The following is a 9,512-nucleotide window of genomic DNA, read 5'->3' on the forward strand; positions in this document are numbered from 1 at the left end:
CTTAATTAGCTATGCAGAAATAAATTACATAGAATATAACACATATGAATGTATCTAAATGATATTAAACAGAACTATAACTTTATTGTAAATGTATATAAAATTTTTAACTGCATATTATATTATATAGTATAGTATTATATTATATATTATTATAAAAAGTGCATATTCAATAAATTGTCATACACATTGAAGATTACCTTTTTTACATTTCCACAATTATAAACATTAATAAAGCAATATGTTTTAATGAGATATTTCGTTTTCATTATCTCAAAGTATAATACATTTATTAATTTCCAACATTTATAACCCTGTCATTTATATATATAATTTAAAAACATCCACAAAAAGAATAAATATATCGTTTTGAATGTATTTAATACAAAATTTATTTGAAAATTTCGATAAAGCTTTACGTACGTGACAAAATGCAAAAATTCAAATTTCCCGCTTGGCGCGCATGCGCTGTTGTTCTAGCGTCCCAAACTAATAGAACAGTGAATGCCATCTTTATTAGTCGTATGAGACGCGCGGGGCACGACGGTTGATGTGTCAAGTAGTGAAATCCACCACGATATTTGGATGAACATGGTGTTTATACAGAAAAGGTGATTTTTAACGTCCAATTTTAATGTAAGTAACACATCATATTTAACGACGCTGTGAAGAAATCGTACAACCTAGAAACACGTTGATTTGTGTCGGTCAATATACATATCTGCCAACACGAGATTTCGTGAACACAGCTATCCTTAGGTGAAAATCCCTTTTTAAAAATCAAACATATGATACAAATCATTAACGTAAATTAGTTTTTGGTGCTTAATGATGTATCAATCCATTTCCTGAAAACTAACAGAAAGTCGTAGAGAAGTTATTTTAAGAAGAATTTCTTGACAATAGATACCATCCATTTTGTTTATGCATCTCCGGCACGTATCGTCTCAAAAATATAGTACTTTGTTTTTTACTTCCCGTTTTTGAATGTTGTTGTTTGCGAAAACATCAATGAACAGAAAAGATTTGTAATATTTTTCCCGTACTTGTAGTACTATGTTAGTTTGTTTTGTAAATGTTTGTTTATTGTTAAATAGCCGGAACGTACGTTCCGAAACTGTGTTTTGGTTTTATGTTTATATGTCATGATTCTTACAATTTTATTTATACAATACATTTATAATTCAGGCTTTTGCAAATTTCTGAATGAATTATTTGGAAGATTACATCATATATTTTGTTTATAGTAATACATATTTATGAGTGGCCATAATATATTCGTATGTTTTAGTTTAATATTTAATACTAATATAAAAGCTTTAATTGAATCAACTAATTCGAAAAATGTCATAAAATATAAAAGATTCACATTTTTTTCCTTTTCAGCAGGATAAATTGAGGAAAAAATGGTTAGCAATATCTCGCGGGGAACTCCCCGTATCCAGGTCTTTAGACCCACTTATGAAGAGTTCAAAGATTTTACCAAGTATGTAGAATACATGGAAAGTAAAGGGGCTCACAAGGCTGGCTTGGCGAAAGTAATTCCTCCAGTTGAGTGGATCCCAAGAAAAAGAGGCTATAACTTGGATGATATGGATCTCACAATTCCTGCACCAATTTGCCAGGTTGTAACTGGCAAACAAGGTCTTTATCAGCAAATTAACATACAGAAGAAATCAATGACTGTTAAAGAATATAGGAAATTGGCTAACTCTGAACGGTATAATACTCCTCGTCACTTTGATTACGAAGACTTAGAGAGAAAGTACTGGAAGAATATAACATATGTTGCACCGATATATGGGGCAGATGTATCTGGCTCGTTAACTGATCCAGATGTGAAAGAGTGGAATATTAATCATTTGGGAACAATACTTGATTATGTGAATAAAGATTATGGTATATCTATCGATGGTGTTAATACAGCATACTTGTATTTTGGGATGTGGAAAACTACGTTTGCCTGGCATACAGAGGATATGGATTTGTATTCAATAAATTATTTACATTTTGGAGCTCCAAAAACGTGGTATGCTATACCACCAGAACACGGCAGACGATTAGAGAGACTAGCTAGCTTTTACTTCCCATCAAGTTATCAAAGTTGTCGGGCTTTTCTGCGTCATAAAATGTCTCTCATTTCTCCCCAAATATTGAAGCAACATTCTATTCCATACAATAAAATAACACAAGAAGCTGGAGAAATTATGATCACTTTCCCTTATGGATACCATGCGGGTTTTAATCATGGATTCAACTGCGCTGAATCCACAAATTTCGCTGCACCACGATGGGTAGAATATGGTAAAAGGGCTATACAATGTACCTGTAGTACAGATATGGTTAAGATATCTATGGACACATTCGTGAGACGTTTTCAACCAGAAAGATATGAATTATGGTTACGTGGAGAAGATATAGGTCCTCATCCTGAAGATCCTAAACAAACAGCCGCGCCTATGCCTTCTCAAATGGATCTTTTATGTAGTAATAGTAGCAATGGACAATTACCACAAAGTTACTTGAACGCTGCTCCAAAAAATAAACGACACACTATACATAAAAAGAAGAATATAATGGCAACAAATCCGGATGTTGACATGGAAGAATTAGTAAACCGTTCTGATATTCCACCAGATGTTAAGAAAGTGTTACAAGATTTAGAATTAGAAGAAGCATATGATCAACCGGATGAACAACAGCTGGAAGTTTTAGAAGATATATGGCTGAAAGCAGGAGAAATGGATGTTGATGAGGCTTCTGTATACGATGACGGTTACAATCGTAAAAAGAGTAGGAAAAGGAAGAAAAAGAACGCAGATAAAAATAAATCAAAGTCCAAGAAAGATTACAATAAAAGTATTACTGACGAAGTTACAGTAAAGACTGAAATAAAAGAGGAAGTAGACGAAAGCTATAACTTCTTGCCTTCTGCGGAGCAAAGTGCTCAATTAGAAAGCGACGTAGTTCCAGGTAGTTCCAACGTCATTATAACAAGTGACAATATCGTTGGAAGCATAAAAATAGAAGAAGAATCTGACTTTTCAGAAGTTGAAAAACCAGTGAAGAAGAAGAGAAAACATTCTAAGTATGGAGAGCCAAAGAAGATTAAATCAAAGAACATAAATAAAACTAAACGTAAAAGTTTGAATGTGTCTATATTCGATACCAACGAGCCTTTGGATGTATCTGACGCCGACGTACAACGGAAACTTATGGCTATGCCAAGTCTTAATTTACACAAATCTTCAACAGTTAATAAAGAAACCAGTAACCATATATCAGGAACGACGACTTTTGCTAATAACGATACTAATATGAGTCCCATCAAAGAGAAGAATGTTATAAATATTACAAATAGCGGTCAAGTTGCAATTCCAGCATATAGAGATACAAAAGAAACAGAGATTTTGGAAAATAATATGGAACAGCAAGTAAATTTGTATGCGAAGAGTACAAAGAAAGATAGCATAGTTACAATAAAGCCATCATTTTCTAAGCAAATTCCATTGAAGAATATTTCTTTGGATCAAGTGAAAGCTGCTAACAAAATTGACAAAGCTGTGGAATCTGAATTCATCAGTGGGGATACTCAAATCACTATACAAGAAACAAAACCTGGCATTTACACGAGTTGCAAAAGTGTAGGAACGATTATAAGTGAAAGGTCGATACTTAATTACCCAAAAAAAGACATCATAAAAGCTCCTAGGTTGAGTGTGCTGAAATCAGCATATAATATACCAGCGACCGAAGTATCTCCAAAGGTTAGCTCTGAGAAATCTATTAGAGCAGAGAGCGATACTCATGTACCACCCAAAAGCATAGTAATTTCACCAAAGAGTTGGCCTATCGCTAAATTACAAGAACCTAAACTCTCGGGACCAAGCATAATGTTTTTAAACACTAATTTCTCTAAGCCACCGATTTTACAGAGGGAAACATCTCAAGAAGTAGGGAACGGAACGAAACGCGTGCAAGTTTCAAAATCTGTAACTCCATGCGCCATTCAGATACCACGATTGGAAGGTATTTTTACTAAAAATACAATTTTGGCACAGCCATTAGGAAAAAGATCTTCTACGGATACATCGAAGATGATAGCAACCAAATTCTGGCAACCGTCAACTAGTAATAACAGCGTGTTCTTCTTGAAGGATATAAGAGACGACAAGCAAGTTCATTCAACAGTTACGAACGCAGAAATACCTGAAGTCTCTGTTTCGTCTTCCCCGCTAAATTTATCGGGCAACAATACATTCTTTTTGACCACAACTTCAAAATGCACAAACATTGCATTAAATTCTCAGCCCTCGATGATGATCGATTTTAACAAAAAATATTTGCAGACCTCTACTTCCGTTCCAAATACGGCTAGTTCCTTCGTGAAGATTATACCAAAATCGCAAGATCAGTTATTTATAAAAAAGCCAATTAATCAAAAGGAAGAAATCTGTAACAAGATTTTTAAGAGCGCAGGTACGATCGTTAGCAATGTAAAAACCGTATCGACGCAAGTGGACAGTTCATTGGAAGTTATTAGCAAAAATATAAATATCACGACATTAGATACTGGTACACAGTACACTACAAATCATTCCAGCACGGATTTACAAGATTCTCAAAAATCGATTACTGTTTCACCTTCGCAACAGGAGGAACAATTTTCAAACGTGAAGGTAGCCGATGATCAACTGCAACCTCAGAATATAGAAAAGAGTTTAGAGAGTAGCAATGCACTACCATTGAAACAGTTAACGAGTTCGAGACGGAAATTAAAAGAAAAATTAAAGAAAGCAACCACTAGGAAAAAAGAATCCACAGAGATGAAAATGGTTGCAGCAACGTCGAATTTGGAGGAGTCAAATATAGTCACGTGCTCTGTGGATCAATCATCTTTGGTGTCTCATCGTGTATCAATGGTACCAGGACATATATCGGACATGTTGTATCCTACCGTTCCAAATAATGATTTACTGAAAGCATTCAATGATTATTGGAGTGCTCAAATATCTCACTGTGCCATTTGTGCACCGTTTACCTCAAGTTGTAATGGACATGGCAGGTTAATGCCACCAGACTGGAAATATTGTAAGCCCACCGTTTTACCAGAGAGTTCACCGATATGGGTAAGTAGAGTTTCTCTTCATTTGACAATACAAATATCCAGAAGAAATATTATTGAAATGTTTTTTTTTAGGTATCTGCGAATATATTCGTTGCCAATTCAAAAGAACAAATCGTTGAACCAGAAAATGATAAGATTTTACGTTGTAGAGAGTGTCATGTCACGGTTCATGCCTCCTGTTATGGAATCACTGTATTACCTACAGATCTACGAAATTGGGCTTGTGATAAGTGCAAGGCTGGTAAAACACAGGTGGTGCGTATCTGTGGAATTTCCATTCTGTATAGATAGACTATGGTTGCAGTCAACGATTTTTAATTAGTGTTCCATGCGATGTTCATAGGAATGCCACGAATTTTTAAAACATGCAATGCCTAACTATTTAGCTAGAATCACTGATCTCATTTTCCTTAGATTGTCGAATAAAAAACTGACCCGAAACAATAGCTGTCCGGCATGAATGCTCTGTCTTCAATCCGCAAATATATACCGCAAAATTTTAGTAATTAATTTACGTATGATAAAAAATGTTGAAAATCGCTGGGGATAACCATAGTCTTGTTTCTGTTCTTAACAAACTTTCTAATTACTTTTCACCGTTACGTAGATGTGTTGTTTGTGTCCTATGCGGGGAGGAGCTCTTAAGCGAACCAGCGATGGTAATTGGGCACACATACTATGTGCTCTTTTATTACCTGGAGTTACTTTTAAGGATGCTATAAATAAGGACCCCATTAACGTATTGACCATCAAACCAGATAATGTTAAACAACAGTGTTGCTATTGTGGACAGAAGGATGGCGCATGTCTTAAATGTAGTCACTGTAGCAATCTGTTTCATCCGTCTTGTGGTCTCGTCTCTGGCGCTACGTTTACGATTCCCGTATACAATTCACCTGAACTTCAGGTATATACATCACAGAGGATAAGGGTGTAGTATATATAATATATAAACAATATACAGTAGAACTATATTTATCTGAATTTGTTAGGGGACAAACAATTTATATAATTAGAGTTCATATAATACGAGTTCATCAATTTTCCTCACGATCTATAATTTTTCGTTTACATAATAGGAACTCACGTTCACATAAGTAAATTCAACTACCAAAAGTTCAGTTAATCGGTCATTACATAAAATAGATAATCGTTCCAATAGAGTTCTACTAGTATATATGTGTAAAAATCAAATATATGTTAAACTATGTTGAAATTATAATGGGAGTTATGTATAGGTAACGTGTGACGGACATGACGATGGAAAAGAAAAAATACCACCGCTTCGACAGGGAGAAACTGTTTGGGCAAAGCATCGAAATACGCGATATTATAAAGCCAAAGTAGATTCCATACATGATACTTTATTTTACATGGTGACATTCAATGATGACAGCTTCAGCGATGATTTATATCCATCAGATATTATGGTAAGTTCTTATTGTACATTCTAATTTCATTTTCTATATGAATTTTATCTTAAAGTGGAATTTTATTCTTCTTTACAGAATTATGATCCTGGAAATCCACCGCAACAAGGAGCTGAAGTTGTTGTGAAGTGGACAGATGGTAACTTGTACAATGGTATTTTCGAAGGTACAAATCACCGGATCATGTATACTGTAAGTAACTCATAATTCTAAAAAAAGTATCCTAATATTAATTTTTATTAGTAGCACTTTTAATTCTTATTATTATATGATATTATTAACGTTTTTAATTGAAATTTTAGGTAATTTTTGAAGATGGTTCCCAACTTCCATTGAAGCGAAATGACATATACAGCTTACAGGAAGATATGCCAAAAAGAGTTCGGTCACGTTTGGTGAGTTTAGTGATAAACTAATTTATTCCGCCGAATACTTTGATAGGATTTTTAGAAATAGGATTCTTTTTTTATACGATTCACCTGACTTTTTTTTTATTTCTGTCGTGTTATGTTTTATCTATAATTTTATTCCTTTATCACAAACTTATGTTGACTTTTTATTGTTTCGATTGATTTTTATTGAAGTCTGTTGCGACCGAAATGAAGCACCGGTATCATCTGTATGGCACGGAGGATGAATCGGAGGCGCAAAGAAAGGTGAAACAGTCGAAACATTGTGATTAGAACGAAAAATTATATACGATTCGTTGTAAATAATCGATAGAGACAAATCAATTTATTGTACATACCATATACGAAACAATTGTACCTAATCATTTGGTCTTTTCTAAACGTATACGTTATTAAGAACAGACCAAATTTGATAAATTTTTACTTTTCTTCATTTTCGTCTCATTATCTCATTTCTCTTCGTTTTATTCTTTCTTTCTATTTCGTTTCGTCGTTTTTTTTAATGTCTCCCTTATTTTTAAGTATGTCATCGTTTATTGATTGGATTCGTTGTAATGAAGATTAGTAAATTCTGCTCCAATATTGTCGAATGAAAAAGAAATACAATATTGATGTTACAATATCTCTTCGACAAAAGAAGGGTATTAAGAAAATCACAGTGTTACAAATTACGCGTCCTTCTGACGCGTTTCATTCATTCATGGCTATAATTAAAGCAGCTTCGTTTTTAACTATTTATCACGTAACTAGTATAACTAACTAGTAACGAACTAATACAAATTCAGAATTTGTTACGCATAATGGAAAAAAAAGCGTAGCGTTTTTCTTGTTCTCTTGTATTTACACGCAGTTAGAATAATTTATTGCATTCGACAGATTATTAAAGACAGGATGATGTCATTCAGCGAATTATTGAGGATCAAAGAAGAAATAGTAAATTTTATGCTATGTACTTCTGTATATATTTGCAGATTATGAATAAGAATGAAAAGTTTTTAAGTGACGAGTCTCGTATAAAATCTCGTAATTGAAAAAAAATTTTTTACTTTGTTTTATGGATGGAAGTAATCGAAAATTGAATATTTCAAAGATTTTCGTTGCATATATCTTGGTAAAGATCATGTTAAATTGTAATGCGTCACTAAATGCGTGTGTAGAACTGTATGTAAAAGCGTTCATTATAATAAACCACTGTTACAAGGGTTCAGTAGTTATTTATGAATATATGTTTAATGTATAGTTTCTTTTGTACTTTGTCATGTCATATTTATTCTGTAAAATTTTTATAAATAACGAATATGTATGGTATGATATATAAATTATCATACTGTAAAATATAACAAATTACTCCTAAAAATTCAGTGTGCGATGTATTTTCTTAAAGTACAATTTTTACATTAGATGTTTACGAATACATAATCCTTGATAAATTCACGTTATAAAAATTAATGTATTTCTGTTGGTTACAGAAATTTTTAACGAATTAAAAATATAACTAAAAATTTTTTAAATTGTTCTGTGACGACTATTGATCCCTTTAACGTGGCAAGTTATGTTAATTATCTTTTTTGTTTTAGAAGAGTATCATTAATAAAACACAGTACTTGATTGTGTGTGTTCATTATAAGATTGTTCAATAAACATTTATAACACGGAAGAGTGTATTATCGCCATGAAAATCTATTCTTATTTTTTATTCGCGTTAAAAGCATGGTATCAATACTCTTGCACCGTTTTAGTATGGTTTCTTATTACAGTATGTTTTTTTCATGTTTTTCTTGTATGTTTTGTTTGATTGTATCATGTTCTTGATATAGTGAACACTACACACAACAGTAATCATAATATGTATCTGTATGTATATTTGTAGAAGAAATTTGTTATGGAGTTGTTGGTATTCATATGATCTCTTGAAATTCGTTTCCTGTAGATTTCATTAACTCTGAAAACAAAGATATGTGTGTGCGCGCGCTTGTGAGATGAGGTATAGTTTTATCTTAAACTTATGTAATTTATGCGAAAGGAAATTATCACTTTTCCCCTGATCACTTTATGATATCAATTAAGATAGATTAGGGGAAATGTATTAGTGTTTTATCTGTATATGATATTAATGAAAGAAAAAAAATTAATAATGTATCCGAGTATAGAAACAGATTGGATACACAACATAAAATAAAAATTAAATATATAAAATAGCCCTTTTTCTTTCTACATCACTATTAGTTTTTCTTTTTAATATAAAAAAAGATGCAAGTTTTGATTGTAACATTTTCTTTAATTCTGTTTATCTCCACTTGCTATCAAGAAAAGTACAGACATTTTTTTGTTGTAATGTAATTGTAAATAAGTAAGATAAGTATTATTATAGAAGTTAATGAATAATAGACAGAACCTATTCATAAACATTTTTATTTCTTATTGTATAATATCATATATAAATTAATAACTTATCCTTCCGCAAGTAAAGATATTTATACAAATAATAAATACAATATAGGAGTGTTGAAATAGTGAAAAATATAATTGAAACTTCCGATTTCA

General features: G+C 32.4%; 1 protein-coding gene across 4 annotated transcripts; it reads left to right on the forward strand.

The window, feature by feature from the left end:
- Nucleotides 1-501: 501 nt before the first annotated feature.
- On the forward strand, nucleotides 502-9,164 carry LOC100648978 (lysine-specific demethylase 4C). Of its 4 annotated transcripts, none has more exons than XM_012309917.3 (8): nucleotides 502-636; nucleotides 1,387-5,129; nucleotides 5,201-5,383; nucleotides 5,736-6,035; nucleotides 6,367-6,558; nucleotides 6,637-6,750; nucleotides 6,861-6,953; nucleotides 7,143-9,164. In XM_012309917.3, exons 2-8 carry the CDS (start codon nucleotides 1,407-1,409, stop codon nucleotides 7,239-7,241), a joined length of 4,704 nt encoding a protein of 1,567 aa, XP_012165307.3. In that variant the 5' UTR covers nucleotides 502-636; nucleotides 1,387-1,406; the 3' UTR covers nucleotides 7,242-9,164. The 4 variants fall into 4 exon arrangements, with proteins under 4 accessions (XP_012165307.3, XP_048263367.1, XP_048263368.1 ...); XM_048407410.1 differs by having other exon boundaries at nucleotides 506-636; nucleotides 1,390-5,129; XM_048407411.1 differs by having other exon boundaries at nucleotides 511-611.
- Nucleotides 9,165-9,512: the final 348 nt, after the last annotated feature.

The sequence above is a fragment of the Bombus terrestris genome, chromosome 7 (assembly GCF_910591885.1).
Source record: "Bombus terrestris chromosome 7, iyBomTerr1.2, whole genome shotgun sequence".
Lineage (NCBI taxonomy): Eukaryota > Metazoa > Arthropoda > Insecta > Hymenoptera > Apidae > Bombus > Bombus terrestris.

Coding starts and splice junctions, on each gene's coding strand:
- LOC100648978 (XM_012309917.3), top strand. CDS start 1,407: ATGGTTAGCAATATCTCGCGGGGAACTCCCCGTATCCAGGTCTTTAGA. Junction 5,384..5,735: donor AGGCTGGTAAAACACAGGTG/GTGCGTATCTGT, acceptor ACCGTTACGTAG/ATGTGTTGTTTGTGTCCTAT. Junction 6,954..7,142: donor AAAGAGTTCGGTCACGTTTG/GTGAGTTTAGTG, acceptor TTTTTATTGAAG/TCTGTTGCGACCGAAATGAA.